The sequence below is a fragment of the Cetorhinus maximus genome, chromosome 8 (genome assembly GCF_964194155.1).
Source record: "Cetorhinus maximus chromosome 8, sCetMax3.hap1.1, whole genome shotgun sequence".
Taxonomy (NCBI): Eukaryota; Metazoa; Chordata; class Chondrichthyes; order Lamniformes; family Cetorhinidae; genus Cetorhinus; species Cetorhinus maximus.
In genome coordinates this window covers 68,776,051-68,792,073 of record NC_135886.1, presented here as the reverse complement: position 1 = coordinate 68,792,073, position 16,023 = coordinate 68,776,051, and the positions used below count along the sequence as shown (strand labels likewise).

At 44.8% G+C, this 16,023-nt stretch overlaps 1 protein-coding gene across 7 annotated transcripts in view; it reads right to left on the bottom strand.

The window, feature by feature from the left end:
• dlg3 (discs, large homolog 3 (Drosophila)) overlaps nucleotides 1–16,023 on the bottom strand; it is a 693,738-nt gene that overhangs the window by 253,767 nt on the left and 423,948 nt on the right. For all 7 annotated transcript variants that reach the window (XM_078547000.1, XM_078546998.1, XM_078547010.1 and 4 more), the window contains one exon: nucleotides 1,256–1,309. In XM_078547000.1, coding sequence (XP_078403126.1) covers nucleotides 1,256–1,309 — 54 coding nt within the window. The remainder of the gene's footprint in view (nucleotides 1–1,255; nucleotides 1,310–16,023) is intronic.

Sequence of the window (16,023 nt, the reverse complement as noted above, 5' to 3'; positions counted from 1 at the left end):
ACAGAATCAGATAGTCTATTGAAGTCAACAGAGAGTAACATTGGGCAGAGTGAAAAATGGGCATTCCACTTGATCCTTTGGATTTCCTTCCCAGTGAGTTATGTTAAAATTACTTTCACACCGTAGTAGGAGTTAGAAGGGAAGTCAGTGAGGCTTGAATTTTTCAGCCTTGAAGGAGGCGACTGAGAGACAATCTTATCAGGTTATATAAGGTAATAAATGGTACAGAAAAAGGTAGATCCAGAAAACTATTTCAAATTAAACTGCAAACGAGAGCAAAAGGCCACATGTTGAAAGGCAAATTTAGGATTGATGTCACAACAAGTGGAAAATACATGGAATGGCTTGGTTTGCAAAGGTAAGACCCTGGAATCAATTAAGAAATAATCAGATGCTGTGCTAGGGGTTGGTGTCTGGATGTTTTTTAAAAATTTATTCTTTCATGGAATGTGGAAATTACTGGAAAGGCCAGCATTTGTTGCACATCCCAAATTGCCCTTGAACTGAGGGGCTTGTTTCACAGGGCAGTTAAGAGCCAATCACATTACAGTGGGTTTGAAGTAGGCCAGACCAGGTAAAGATGACAAATCCCCTTCCTGAAAGGACATAAGTGAATCAGGTGGGTTTTTAAACTTGGTAGTACAGAACCTGAGTATTGCTGAAAAAAGGACATGCTGTCGAAGCGTTTCGTCTTACACTCATCAGGACAGATTAGCAAGAATACCAAATCTCAAAGGGAACAACAATTTATGCCGCATGAGAAGAGGCTGTTGATTGGTTGGCATGTAGGCTCTGATTGGTAGAGGCGCTGCCATGGAGAATGCACCAGGGAGCAGTTAACTACCAAGCTTTTGTTTAAATTCAAACCAAGCAAGTTGATTCTGATTGGTCAAAGCACTGCATGGGGAATGAACCAGAGAATGGCTGTCCCCTGAGCTTTTGTTTAGGTGAGGAAGGCGCAATGCATTAACATGTTCTTTCTGTTTGCAAAGGATAGGGCCCTGTGGGTGAATATATGTAGCTTCTAGCATGTATCAGTGAGCCACACTGCAAGCCTGACTGGTAATCTAAAATTGGTTGTCAGTGTAATTTTTAGCACAATCAGGATTCTTTAGCAAGTGTAGCCACTTCAGGAAAACCAATCCGGTGACAGAAAACTATGAACCAAAGTCACCCCTTCAATCTGTCTACAAGGTGGTCACTCCATCTCCTTCACAGTGAATTATAATAAGCGAAACAATGTAAAAGGACTTACATAAGGCCCAGAATCCAGAGAATCAGCATTCACAATAATGGGAGGAGGGTTTGCCTGTAAAAATATAAAACACAACAATTTTACTGACTTCTGCTCTACAGTAACTGACTATCAATACATAGGGCTGGATTTTCACTTCCAAGGTGGGTAGTTCGAGTCAGGAAGTTTCTGGCTTGACACTCCTGCCTTGGAAAAAATGTGCCGAATAGCATGATTTTCACTCGCAGTGGTTGGGTGGGGGGAGTGAGGGAAAAGTGGGTGCTACGTGGAGTCGGGCCCACCGCGTCAGACATAGATCGGAGGCAGCCACAGGGGTTGCTGTGTGGTAAGGCAGATTGATTGAAAGGCATGCTTGGCTGAGACCCCAAGCATCCATAAAGGCTTTAGTTTTGTTGAAACAGGTGCATAGAAAGGAAAACATTGCTTGATTGATAACTTTACAAGCTTTTTAACCTGTGATCTATTTTGTCACTGGCTCAATGTTCATTTACACAAGATAAAGAGGTGTCAAGTGCTTATAATGTCTGTTATTAATACTGTAAAAGTCTGGTTGATGGACACCTTTATAGGGTTGTTGCAGCAGCATTTGTTTTTTAAAAAAATTATGAATTGCTGCTTTTTAAGCATTTCCATATATGCCATTGTTACTCTAAGGTTCATTGGTTCTGTACAGAGAGTATACTGGGTGAATATGCATGGATTTACAATAAGTTGAGATGGCGGGTGAGAGGCCACTCGGGGTGGGTGGTGGGGCATGGGTTGGCATGGAGGTATGAGGGGCCATTGGGGGTGGGTGGGGGCATGACAGGCTTGGGTAAGACTTTTTGAAGTTAAGTTTCACAAGGTTCCTGCATCCATACTATGGTTGACGATTCCTCTGAGGGACCGTGAACCATGAGTACTTGAGAAGCAAGCCCAACTCCACGAAAATTGCGGGGGCTAGGAGATACCCACCCATCCAATGGAGCTGGCCATGTCAGGAATGCAGGGTGCGGGATCACTGCCTGCACTCTTCTCCTGTGGCCAGCAAAAATTTGGGGCGCTGGGAATGGGGGCGGGAATCCCAGAATCGGGTCTGGCCCGTGATTTCTAAAGGTCCGCAGAGTCTCCGCCATGCTGCAAAAATCTGGCCCATTGAACTCTAACCAATTGTTTAAGTAAGTAATCACATTGTGAGTGTTTAGTGCTGAATTGTAGAGCAAATGAGACACCAAACTAACCCATGTCGTTTTTAAGCACCGACAATCAATCATTTGCAGAGAAATGCTGGGAAACACCTGCCAGCAGGTATTCAGCTCTAATTTTCACATAGGAATGGTGCATAGTGCCAACAAACAATTTGAGCAAATAACTTCTCAAGTACAATGTTACCATACTATACATGCAAAATAATGATAAACTTTACATTTCTGTACAAGGAAGTGCAGCTGGTTAGACTTTAAAAAATCTTTCATGGGATGTGGGGATCACTGGCAAAGCCAGCTTTTGTTGCCCATCCCTAGTTGTCCTTGGGAAGGTGAGGGTGAGCCGCCTTCTTGAGCTGCTGCACCTATTACCTCTTGGAATATCAAACTAAACTCAGACTGATGGGATGAAAGCTTCTTCTATCTGCTGGCTGTAACGACCCATAAAGATACATGCTTGAGCAACCTCAGTCCATTCCTTATTGGGTATGAATCCACAGTACAAAACTACTCATAATTTGGGACTACATTGTCAGTTTCACTCAAATAGATGATAATTTTGATTAATGCAGAAAATGGAAAATGTCACACTGGTACAGCAGCAACTGCTTCTGTGCAGTTGAAGTTTGGGTATATTGTTGGGATAAAGCTGAGTCAGTTTCACCATTCATTTAAACCATGCTATACCTGACCTAAAAGTGCTTGATACAAAAACAGAGTGACCAAAATCTTGTACTTATTTTTCATCAGTAGCACATTATTTTTAATGTGTATTTATTTGTTATTTTCTGTAATGTTCTCACCCCCTGGAATATTTATGTTATCTTTTTTAGTTTTTGTATTCTTACACTTGAGGAATCTTTGCCAGCTTGTGAAAGCTCTGTACTTTGTTCAAGTGATGCCTCCTTTCCATCGGGACAATGATTAAGATTTTTCATGCGCAAACACAGAGATTGAGTTTCACTCCAGGGACTAGCAAACTCACCGGGAGCATGGAGTGCTCAGCTGATTTTATTGACTGAGCCTCATTAGCATGTTGCTTGCCAGTTTCCGAACCAAACAGCTGGAAAATTGGTGGAAAGCAGCCTCCTGGCTATTAAATCAGGCAGCTCTGAATCCACCTTTGGGAGCTTGTGGGAGTGGACTCTGGCGCCAAGCTAAGTGGATCGAAGGTGTATGACCAGGGAGTGAAGGGGAATGTCTGGCCATAGGAGGCCCAAGGTTTCATTGTGTGATCCAGAGGAGGACTTCTGCTCCTCTTGGCCAACTAAAAACTTTAATTAAATTTTAAAAACTTACCTTACTAGGCTCCTTGCTCTCATGAAGCTTCCAGCAGCATTGGGCTGGCAGAGAAGCCTCCACTACAATTCTGCTCAGACCTCAGGTAAAAATAGCAGTCATACAATGATAAGGTCACCGTTGCTTGATCTGCAAATTTAAAGACTTCTGACCAGTCTCCTTGTGACCTGAAATTTTAAATTCCTGTTGGCCAGACAAGGGCCGGAACGGAGTGACTAAGCCATCTGCTTCATTCTCACTGCCCCCTCTCAGTTTCCACTGGGCAGGAGGAGTTAAAGTCAATCACATGGTTTTGACAAATTTCTTGATAGATGTGCACGTTGCAGTCTACAGTGATATGGCAAACATCCTCTTCGTGGCTTGGACAGAACCGGTACAATAAATGCTTCATGCTGTGGTAGCCTTCAATTCTGTGAGAAAACCCATCTCTGTTCCAGTTGTTGCCTTCAGGTAGTGTTTGTTACTGACACTGGGATCAAGAAGTGGAAAGAAACTTATCTTTCTGTCCAATGCTTTTGTACATGCATGGCAGAGATGACTTGCATAATACACAATTCATTGCACCTTTCACCTGCATGCTGAGACTATTTACTGGCTTTGAAACTGAATAGTTGCCTTTCTGAGGAAGAAGTTCAAAATTAACTTCTTTTTCTCCCATCCCTTCTGCTGTTTAAGTCATTCTTTAAAAGGGGCTGTGCTGCACGACCATGCTTCTCCCCCGAATTTTAGCCTAGCTTCCTCCTTGACTGACCTGTTGTGTATTTCTAACATTTTCTGTTCTGTTATTTTAAGTGGAAACAATTACATTCCCAAGCACAGATATTCCTCAGTCAGATGGGCAAAAAAAAAATCACACAGAAATATAGGCTGAATTCTAAAAAAGACTCATCCACTGCCTAGAATTCCCAGCTGAGAAGATGTGTGACCTAATGCATTGCCTCTGTCAAAGTCTCTCTGTAAAGCTCCCTATGGATGGTGAGAAAACAGTTATAGCAACTTTAACATTGAAATTCTTCATTTCCCACCAGGTTTAATTTAATATTTCCCTTTAGAGCTCTAATCTGGAATGCAGCATGTGAAAAATCACAGTTATAATCCAGGGTCTTTCTATTGCCCTGTATGCACGGTGGAACAATATTATCCCGCATTATCACACTTATTAACCATACCTTTGTAATATCCTGTCACACACATTTGCAACAGCTAACACTCTGCCTGTCACTCTTGTTAACAACTGTTTATAACAATCTGTATTATCACACTCATTAAAAGCCAATTTATAGTCTCCTGCACTGAAACACTTTTTAATAACCGTTTTCAAATACCCTGTACTACCACATTCATTAACAATAATTTTCTATTATCTTGCACCAGCAGATTTTTGAAAAATAGGTTTTTAATAACAATGAACAGTCATTAACAATAGCTTTATAATGCCCTTTCTCACATCAATTAACCATAACTTTCTGCCATGCTGTCCTGTCACACTTGTTATCAATAGCTTTCTGATGTCCTGCAATGTCACATCTATCAACAATAATTTTCTAATTTCATAGTGCAACTCATATAACTTATTTTGCTTAGGAAAGAATCAGGAATAGGTTTCCTTGGACCCAGTGGCTTTTCCTGATGTCAAAAAAGTCAGTTCTTGTGTTATCATTTGCAAAATAATGATTACACAACTCTATCTAACTTTTATTTAACTGACAATGGTCTAACATTTTGCTCACAGTTCAAAACCATTTACAACAAGAATCTGTCCCAAAGGAAGGTGTTAAAGTAAGATATATTTGTGAAAATTATGAAATGCATCTGTGGCGGTAATTTTGTCTTTGGGGTGAATCGTCCCAGGTTTGAACTAAGTGTGGTAGCATGCAGGAAAAAGAACGTTTTATCTGCTGGTTGCAATGGCGACTTTTCATGCCGTTTTGCCCCAATCCTGCGTCATTAATCATGCATTCCCAGGAAACACGCCATTTCGCTGGCAGGCAAGCTCTGATTCACCCGCCATGCCGTCACCTCGCAGCTTCCTCACGCCGGGTGCCATATTTAAAGTGCAGCCGCATACACACCTCTGAATGTTTCCAGCCCAGACTGCTGCACAGAAGACATGGCCCCGAAAGGCAAGAAGCCCCCCGATTCAGTGACACATCCCTGGAATGCCTTTTGGATGCCATGGAGGCCCTCTGTGATGTCCTCTACCCTTGCTCTAGCCACAGCAGGGGCAGCAACATTGCCAACTTGGCTTGGGAGGCAGTGGCAGCAGCAGTCAGTGCCAATGCTGCCCATATGAGGTTGTCCATCCAGTGCAGAAAGACGATGAACGATTTCATCCATGCCGCCACTTTGAACTCACACACTCACAAACCCATCCTGCATTCACTGGTATCTCATTCACTGCCAGCTCAAGGAACATCAGCATTCACTCTCTCACACACACCTTCACATCTCCATCTGGTCTCATCGCCTCTGGAGATTGCCTCCTCGTCTCATCCATGCCACCACTCAGCGCACGCACACACACACACACACACACACACACCTGGCATCCTTCTCATTTGGCTGGGCATGCACCTCGCTCACACTCTCTCCATCTGTCTTTGTGCAGGACAAGACCACGCAAAATAAAAGGGAGAGGTCGCAGACCGTGGGGTGGAGTGCAGGACATAAAGGTCCTCACTCCTTTTGAAGGCTGCGCGTTAGAGCTGCCAGAGAGGGCATGAACTTTTCCTGTGGCCATGGCAAGGTCAGCGCCAAGCATCCAAGTTAGGATCTTGCACCAGATCATCCCCCTGGCAATTCAACTATGAGTCCACTGTTCTTTGTACTGCGACAACCACGCGCTAATAATCTCCACTTTCTCTCATAGGCACATCTGCCACATTGCCCTCAGGCAACTTTGGCCCTGACTCCACGCCAACAGCACCTCGGATGAGGACCCTAAGGATAGAAGACCCCTCACAGCACTCACCCACACCCTCCACCAGTGCAGTGACACACACCTCAGTGGGACCTATATGTACGGTAGGCTTGGGTTCGCTATCTGGCAAGCACAGCAAACAACCTGTTCCACAGCAGACGGAGGAGTCCATCAGCCTTCAGACTGAAGTGATTATGCCATCTTGCCAATGCACTGATGTCAACATTGGCGGGAGGAAATGGGAGCATTGTAGTGGTAGGGGATAGTATAATTAGGGGGATAGATACCATTCTATGCAGCCATGAGCATGAGTCCCAAAGGACGTGTTGCCTGCCCGGTGCCAGGGTTAAGGACATCTCCTCAGGGCTGGAGAGGAACTTGGAGTGGGAGGGGAGGGATTCGTTGTCGTTGACCATGTTGGTACTAACGACATTGATAAGACTAGAAAGGAGATTCTACTGAAAGAATTTGAACAGTTAGGGGCTAAATTAAAAAGCAGAACTTCCAAGGTAATAATCTTGGCATTGTTACCTGAGCCACAGGCAAACTGGCATAGCGTAAATAAAGTCAAGGAGTTAAATGCGTGGCTCAGAGATTGGTGTGGGAGGAGTGGGTTTCAGTTCATGGGGCACTGGCACCAGTACTGCGGTAGGAGGGAGCTGTTCTGGTGGGACGGGCTTCACTTGAACCGTGCTGGGACCAGTGTCCTGGCGAACTGAATAACTAGGGCTGCAGACAAAAACCAATAAATGCTGGAAAAACTCAACAGGTTTGACAGCATCTGTGGAGAGAAAGACAGAGGGAAAGATATTCCCCCCATTGGAGGGGGGGAGTGCGGGAGCGGGCGCGAACAGGCGCGCTTCTGATCGGTGCCCCCAATTGGGGGTGCGCCACCATTTTATGTGGGCGGGCCAATTAAGGCCCGTCCAGCGTGAGGTCCGCCAGGAAGCACTATGTGCTCCCTGTGTGGGCGAGGGGGGAATTCCTTCAGCCGGGAGTGCGCTCTTTCAGCACATGCGCGAAACAGCGCACTGATCTCCCTGAGGCTAAGTGCTGCCTCAGAGAGATTGGCTCCAAATTAAAATTTGCAATACAAATGATAGAAAAATTTCCCTGACATGTCCCCTCCTGTGACACTGTCACATGAGTTGGGACATGTCCATAACTTTAATTGAAACCTTTATTAAAAATTTAAATACCCTCATGAAACCTCATCCCGCCCATGGATGAGGTTTCATGCTTTTTCTGAAGCCTGCTGGGGCTCCTGGCCTCCCCACCAACCTCAAGGTTGGACGGGCAGGTCCATTAATGATTTTAATTAGTTTCTCACTGGCTTCAATAGACCGTTGACAGGTTGGCGGGCGCACAGCTGACTTGGCTGCGCCCCCGCCGACCTGAAAATGGGAATGACGCGGGGTGACATCAGAAGTTCCACCCGACGTCATCCCACGTCATTTTATGCATCGGCGAGTGGGCCCAACGCCCGCTAGCCGACCGGAAGATCCTGCCCAGAGTTACCGTTTCGAGTCCGTATGACTCTTCTTCAGAGCTAGAGAGAAGTAAAAATGGGATGAAGTTTATACTGTTTAAAGGGAGTGAAACAGGTGAAACTGGATAGAAGGCCAGTGATAGGTGGAGGCAAAGGAAAGATTGCCAAATATGTCATAAACAAAAGGAGTGTTAATGGTGGTGGTACTGGCTAAAGGAGGTGCTGATGGTGACATTAAGAGTAGAAAGCAGAATGTGATAATAGCCAGACCAGGGTAAGCACTCTGGGAAGAACAACATGAGCAAGTGACAGATGGCCCTAGTGGGGTTGGAGTAGGGGGAGGGGAGGGTGGTGGGAAAAAAGTTCAAAAATAGGCTAAAAGCTGGGGATAAAACAATGAATAAAAATGGAAATAAATTTTAAAATAATAATAATAAAAATAAGTGGAAAAAAATAAATAAAAGTTAAAAAGCAAAAATGAATATTGAAAAAAGGGGATCAAAAAGGAGTGAGGATGGAGGACAGAATTCATGGTCTGAAGTTGTTGAACTCAATGTTAAGTCCGGAAGGCTGTAAAGTGCCTAACTGGAAGATGAGGTGCTGTTCCTCCAGTTTGTATTGAGTTTCACTGGAGCATTGCAGCAGGCCACAGATGGACATGTGAGCATGAGAGCAGGATGGGGTGTTGAAATGGCAAGGGACAGGAAGGTCTGGGTCATGCTTGCGGACAGACCAAAGGCGTTCCACAAAGCAGTCACCCAGTCTGCATTTGGTCTCTCCAATGTAGAGGAGACCGCGTTGGGAGCAGCGAATGCAACAGACCAAATTGAGGGAAGTGCAAGTGAAGCGCTGCTTCACTTGAAAGGAGTGTTTGGGCCCTTGGACGATGAGGAGGGGGTAAATAAAGGGGCAGGTGTTGCACCTTCTGCGATTGTATGGGAAGGTGCCGTGGGAGGAGGTTGAGGTGTTGAGGGTGATGGCAGTCTATAGGCCCCCTGACAGTAGCTATGTTGTAGGACAGACAATAAATTAGGAGATAATGAGGGCACGTAAAAAAGGCAGTAAAGTAACCATGGTCTTCACGTAGATTGGGAAAATCAAATTGGCAGAGGTAGACATGAGCAAGAATTCATAGAGTGCATTCGGGACAGTTTCTTAGAACAATATGTTGTGAACCCAAACAGGGATCAGGCTATTTTGGATCTGATAATGTGTAACGAGGCAGGTTAATAAATGATCTCAGAGTAAAGGATCCCCGAGGAAACAGTGACCATAATATGGTAGAATTTAGCATTCAGTTTGAGAGTGAGAAACTTGGGTTGGAAACAACTGTGCTAAACTTAAATAAGAGTAACTACAAAGCAATGAGCGCAGAGTTGGCTGGAGGGGACTGGGCAAGCAGTTTAGCAGAAAAGACGGTTGATGAACAATGGCAGACGTTTAAGAAAATAGTTCATGACTCACAACAAAGATATATCCCAGTGAGGAAGAAGGATTCAAGGAAGGGGATAAACCAACCATGGTTCACCAAGGAAGTTAAGGACAGAATCAAATTGAAAGAAAAAAACATACAATGTGGCAAAGATTAGTGGTAAGCCAGAGGATTGAGCAAGTTTTAAAAACCAACAAAAGGTGACCAAAAAAATAATAAAGAGGGAGAAAATAAACTTTGAGGGTAAACTAGCAAGTAATATAAAAACGGACAGTAAGAGCTTCTTTAAATATGTAAAATGGAAGAGAAATGCCAAAGTGAACATAGGCCCCTTAGAGAATGAGGCTGGGAAATAATAATGGGGATCCAGGAAATGGCAGAGGAGTTGAATAAATAATTTGCTTCAGTCTTCACAGTAGAAGATACTAATAGCATTCCAAACATTCTAAATAATCAAGGGGCAAAAGTGGGGTCAAAATAAATACAATAACTATCGTGAGAGAAAAAGTGCTAGAGAAACTAATGGGGCTAAAGGCTGATAAATCCCCTGGACCTGATGGGTTGCTTCCTTGCATATTAAAGGAAGTAGCTACAGAGATAACAAAAGCACTGGTAGTAATCTTCCAAGGATCCTTAGATTCTGGAAAAGTCCCAGAGGATTGGAGAACGGCCAATGTAACACTCTTATTCAAAAAGGGAGGGTGCAAAAAAAACAGGTAACTTTAGGCCAGTTAACTTAATATCTGTCATTGGAAAAATGTTAGAGTCTATTATAAAGGACGTAATAGCAGAGCATTTAGAAATACATAACCTAATCAAGCAGAGTCAGTATGGCTTCATGAAGGGGAAATCATGCCTAACAAATTTATTAGAATTCTTTGAGGAGGTAACAAGCAGGATAGATAAAGTGGAACCAGTAGGTGTAATATATTTAGATTTCCAAAAGGCATTCGATAAGGTACCGCACATAAGGCTACTTAATAAGAAGAGCCCATGGTTTTGGGGGTAGTATATTAGCATAGATAGAGGATTTGCTAACTCATAGAAGAGACAGCTGGGATAAGGAGGGCATTTTCGGAATGGTAACCTGTAACTAGTGGAGTGCCACAGGGATCAGTGCTGGGGCCTCAATTATTTACAATATATATTATAAAATAAAGTGAATATACTATTGCCAAGTTTGTGGATGACACAAAAATAGATGGGAAGGCAAGTGGTGAGGATGACACAAGGAGTCTACACAGGGATATACACAGGTTAAGTGAATAGGCAAAAACTTGGTAGATGGAATATAATGTGGGAAAACGTGAGGTTATGCACTTTGGCAGGAAGAATAGAAGAGTTGAATATTACTTAAATGGAGAAAGACTGCAGAAGGCTGCAGCACAGAGGGATTTGGAAATCCGTGTGCATGAATCCTAAAAAACTAACATACAAGTTCAACAGGTAATAGGGAAGGCAAATGGAATGTTGGCCTTTCTTTCAAAGGGAATGGAGTATATAAAAATGCTAAAATTATACAAGGCATTAGTTAGACCACATCTAGAATACTGTGACAAAAACAAAAACAGAATTACCTGGAAAAACTCAGCAGGTCTGGCAGCATCGGCGGAGAAGAATAAAGTTGACGTTTTGAGTCCTCATGACCCTTCAACAGAACCATTTTGACCCCTTATCTAAGGAAAGATATACTGGCATTGGAGGTAGTCCAGAGGAGGTTTACTAGGTTGATCCCGGGCATGGAGGGATTTTCTTATGAGGAGAGGTTGAGTAGGTTGGGCCTGTACTCATTGGAGTTTAGAAGAATGAGAGGCAATGTTATTGAAACATATAAGATTCTTAGGGGGCTTGACAGAGTAGATGCTGAGAGGTTGTTTCTCCTTGTGGGAGAGTCTAGCACCAGAGGGCATAATCTCAGGGTAAGGGGGCGCCTATTTAAAACAGAAATGAGAAGGAATTTCTTCTCTCAGAGAGTAGTCAATCTGTGGAATTCTTTACCGCAGAGGGCTACAGAAGCTGGGCCGTTAAGTATATTCAAGGCTCAAATAGACAGATTTTTAATCAGTAAAGGAATCAAGGGTTATGGAGAAAAGGCAGGAAAGTGGAGGTGAGGATTATCAGATCAGCCATGATCTCATTGAATGGTGGAGTAGACCCAATGAGCCGAATGGTCTACTTCTGCGCCTCTGTCTTATGGTCTTATGGGTGTTGGGCAGCTCGATCTCACTCCAGCTTCCCCTTCTCGTCAAGGAGTCAGCCAGGGGCCATCGGGCACTCACAGGGAGGAGGATCACAGGTGCACACTTCGGGGCTATCCACTCAGGTGACTTTGGGAGTTTGTGGCCCATCCGAATCCCCTGCTCCTGTGGCCCCAGCAGCTCCAGCTCCATTGGCTGAAGAAGGTGCCACTGCCAGACAGCAGAACCCTGAAAGCAGGCTGGGGCCCCCCAGGTCTCGGCCCTCCAGAGGACTCCCGCCAAGGTCATCACAATCAACAGGCTACTTCCACCTCCACTGTGGATGTCTGGGAGCACCAAGATGTAGCGGCAGGGTTAGGAAGGTTAAGAAGATGTAGTTGTACAGCCTGTGCAAGGGTGTTAATCACTTCTACATAATGTTCACTACTGTAAATAAACTTCCAAGAATGTCTCCCTGCCTATGGTTCCTTGTTCTGATGAGCAGTGTTTGTGTCACTCAGATGTGAAACTTTGGTCCCTGCACAAGATAAAGGCAGGTGTCTCAGCCCAGGGCCTCCTCCCTGTGCCTTGTGCAACCTTCCCAGCACACTGATGGTGCACCTTCACAGTCACTGGACACATCAGTCATGGCTGCACCTCATTGGGGCTTATAATTGCTGCCACAATGTCCTGGGCTGGCACAGAGTTCCATCATTCTCTCTATGTGCTCTCAGCACCTTTGAGGTGCGGCTGGTCCCCATCTCATCAGCATCTGTGTTTGTTGACAGTGTGGTCCTGAAGGGTTCAGCTCACGAAGGATGCCATAGGATCAGGAGAAATTAAGGTTTCCCCGCTGCATCTCCATGATATGATCCTGTTCACAGAGTGCAAGCAAACTGCTATCAACCAGACAGAGTCAGACAGTTATATAAGCTATGTGAGGACCTATGGAGTGTCTCCACTTCATGTCGTCATCATCCTCCTGGAATGTAGGGCCAATGGGCTTCCACTGCATCTCCATGATAGGAGCCTTATCACAGAGGGTATGTGTCCTGCCATCAGCCAGACAGGAGTCAAACATTCACAGAAGCAATGTGAGGATCTATAGTGTCTCCTCACTGCATGTCATCATCATCCTCCATGAATCTAGCAAATATGAGGGCCTCCCGAGTGCGCCTGCCTCATCTGGCTAGTGCGATGGCCTCATTGTCATCATCCTTGCCTTTGAGGACCTCCTCGCCCTCATCCCCATCAACGTCTTCCTCATTGGAGGAGATGTACAGCTCCTCCATCTCCTCCCCAGCCAGCTCCTTTCCCCATTGCAGTGCCAGTTCGTGAAGGGTCAGCAGGTGACGACGATGCATGACACCCTCTGCAGACTGTATTGCAGGGCTCCACCAGACTGTTCCAGGCAATGGGACTTGAACAGTATTGACAAGGTGGACGTGGAAAGGATGTTTCCTCTTGTGGGTGAGTGCAGAACTAAAGGCCACTGTTTTAAAATTAGGGATTGCCCTCTTAGGACAGAGATGAGGAGAATTTTTTTCTCTCAGAGGGTTATGTGACTTTGGAACTCTCGACCTCAGAAGGTGGTGGAGGCAGAATTATTGAATATTTTTAAGGCAGAGGTAGAAAGATTCTTGTTAGGCAAGGGAATCAAAGGTTATCATAGATAGATGGGAGTGTGGAATTCGAAACACAAACAGATCAGCCATGATCTTAATGAATGGTGGAGCAGGCTCAAGGGACTGAATGGCCTACTTTTGCTCCTATTTTGTATAGTCGTAACTTCATTTTCAACATTCCGATGGCTTGCTCCACCAAGGTGCAAGTCGCAGCATGAGCCTCATTGTACCTTCAATCTGCTGCAGACTGAGGCTGCCGCACGGGTGTCATCAGCCACGGCCTCTGCGAGTAGCCTTTGTCCTCGAGGAGCCAACCCTGCAGCCTCTTTGAACTCTGGAAGATGTCAGGAATCTGAGACCTAGTGAGAATGTAGGAGTCATGGACACCCCCTGGGAATCGTGCGCAGACATGTAGGATGCATTTGTGATGGTCACACACCAGCTGAACATTCAGCGAGTGGAAACCCTTGTGATTGATGTAGTTGAATGCTTATTGCCATGGAGATCTGAGCGCCATGTGAGTGGCATTTTACACCTTTGGAAAACCAGAGATCCGTGCAAATCCCAGTGCCTTGGCATTCCTGATCCTGGGTGAAAGTTGCGTGCCTTCGCGAATGTGGGGTCCGTGAACTTATGGATGCATTTGTGCTTGGAGCCTTGTGATACCCCACAAAGTGATCTGTGGAGCCCTGAAAATTTATTTGTTCATGGGATATGGGTGTTGCTGGCTAGGTCAGCATTTATTGCCCATCCCTAATTGCCCTTGTTCAGAGGGTATTTAAGATTCAACCATATTGGAATCACATGTGGGCCAGACCAGGTATAGGCAGCAGATTCCCTTCCCTAAAGGACGTTAGTGAACTAGGTGGGTTTTTACAACAATCGACAATGATTTTGTGTTGTCATCAGACTTCTAATTTCAGAGGCCCGACTCCAAGCAGGTCAATGTGGCTGCGCCTCAGCTGCGGAGGAATGGTCATCTTATACAAGGTTTCCCTAATGTGTGGCCACTCCCCTCCCATCCCAGCATGTGCTTGTGCACAACCGCAATGCAGCCCTTACCCCTCCCCCAACTCCCCCCAACTGCAGTGCTGCCCTTGCCCTGGTACCACACTATCAGCCAGGTGGGAAAAAGCAACTTGCCTCAGCCTTTGCCTGAATGCGCGATACCTCAACCTTGAAGTCCAACAGGCGACCCTTGCGAGCACTGCACAACTTTAGTGTGCACTCACCTCCGAGTTCCCCTTGAAGTGCAGCTCGCCAGGTGTGCGCCTTATAAATGCTGTTGTGGAACACATTGGCGTGATCACCGATCTGCCAGAATGATCCAGCATGGGGGGATGATTCCGGCGAGCAGGGCTTATATTGATATGCAGGTGTATTAAAATGAAGTTCCTGACATCGTGAAACTGATTCTTGGTCTCCCGCCATATTGTCCACTCACGCCCCTCAGGACACCCAGCTTCAACAGGCACGAAAATTCCACCCTTTGTGTATAAATCCATTCATGACCTTGCTCAAGACTATCTCCATAATGTGACACTTTTCTATGTCCCCATTCAAATACCTGGTTCTTCTGCCAATGGTCTTCTGTGTGTACCAGCTCCCTTTGTCTCACCATTGGTAAAAGTGCACTCAGCAGCGTACACTTTGGAACTCTCTTCCTAAACCTCTCCACCTTTCAAGGGCCTCCTCAGGACCTACCTTGTCGATCAAACTTTAGACCACCCTCCTAAACTCTCACCTCTAGTCTGGCATCTGTCTTCCTTACATGTATCTTAGCACATTTCCTTACAATATATAAATAAAAGTATATTAGTGTTACTGTTAAAAGATTGGTGTTGTATGAGCTGCAGGATCTGGGATCCTGGTCCTAGCATCCTCATTAAAGTTTCTCAGCAGAATTAAGGGCAAGTAGATAGGTTTCAAAAACAAGATGTAAAATATAGAGTTAAAAAAATGAGACTGCAGAATAAATATACACAGCAAACATTTCTGATAATATAAAACTTTTAAACCAGCAATGATTTCTGTAGCTTTCAGCTCTGGCTATTGAGCTGGGAGTGTCTTTGTATCTGGGGCCTACTCTTCAAATATGTTCACTACAGAACTAGAGTTGATAAGACTTTACCATGCTTTACAATGTAATGGTAATTGCTTGGGGAGTGTGGGTATGTACATTCCAAACCTCAGAGATTACTGCATCACAAATGCAAATTCACATCATTTTTTGACGGTCACAGGGTCGCGTAATTATAGCTTCCGCTTTTCTTTCCAGATTCTCCTGTCATTATATGCTTTTAAAAAGACAGCTAGAGCCTCCCACATCTAACCTTACGTGACGTGGGATGCCGACAGAATGAATTTATTCTGAAACACTTGAGCTACTTAACCCATCCAGCGCTGAATCCTATTTGCTTTCCATATCCAATGTTCTTTGCAGACTGTACTTATCATGTATGAAGAGCTATGTTTGGTAGGTACAGAAATATGAAAAGTTCTACCCCAATACGACAGCAATATCCAGTGCAAGAAATTAAGTTCGAATCATTCTCTGCAATTCAGACTTTTAATGATGGAAATGTTCAGGTTTTAGAAAGCAGGAGCCTGCGGCCCACATCAACAGCTGCTACAGGAGGCTT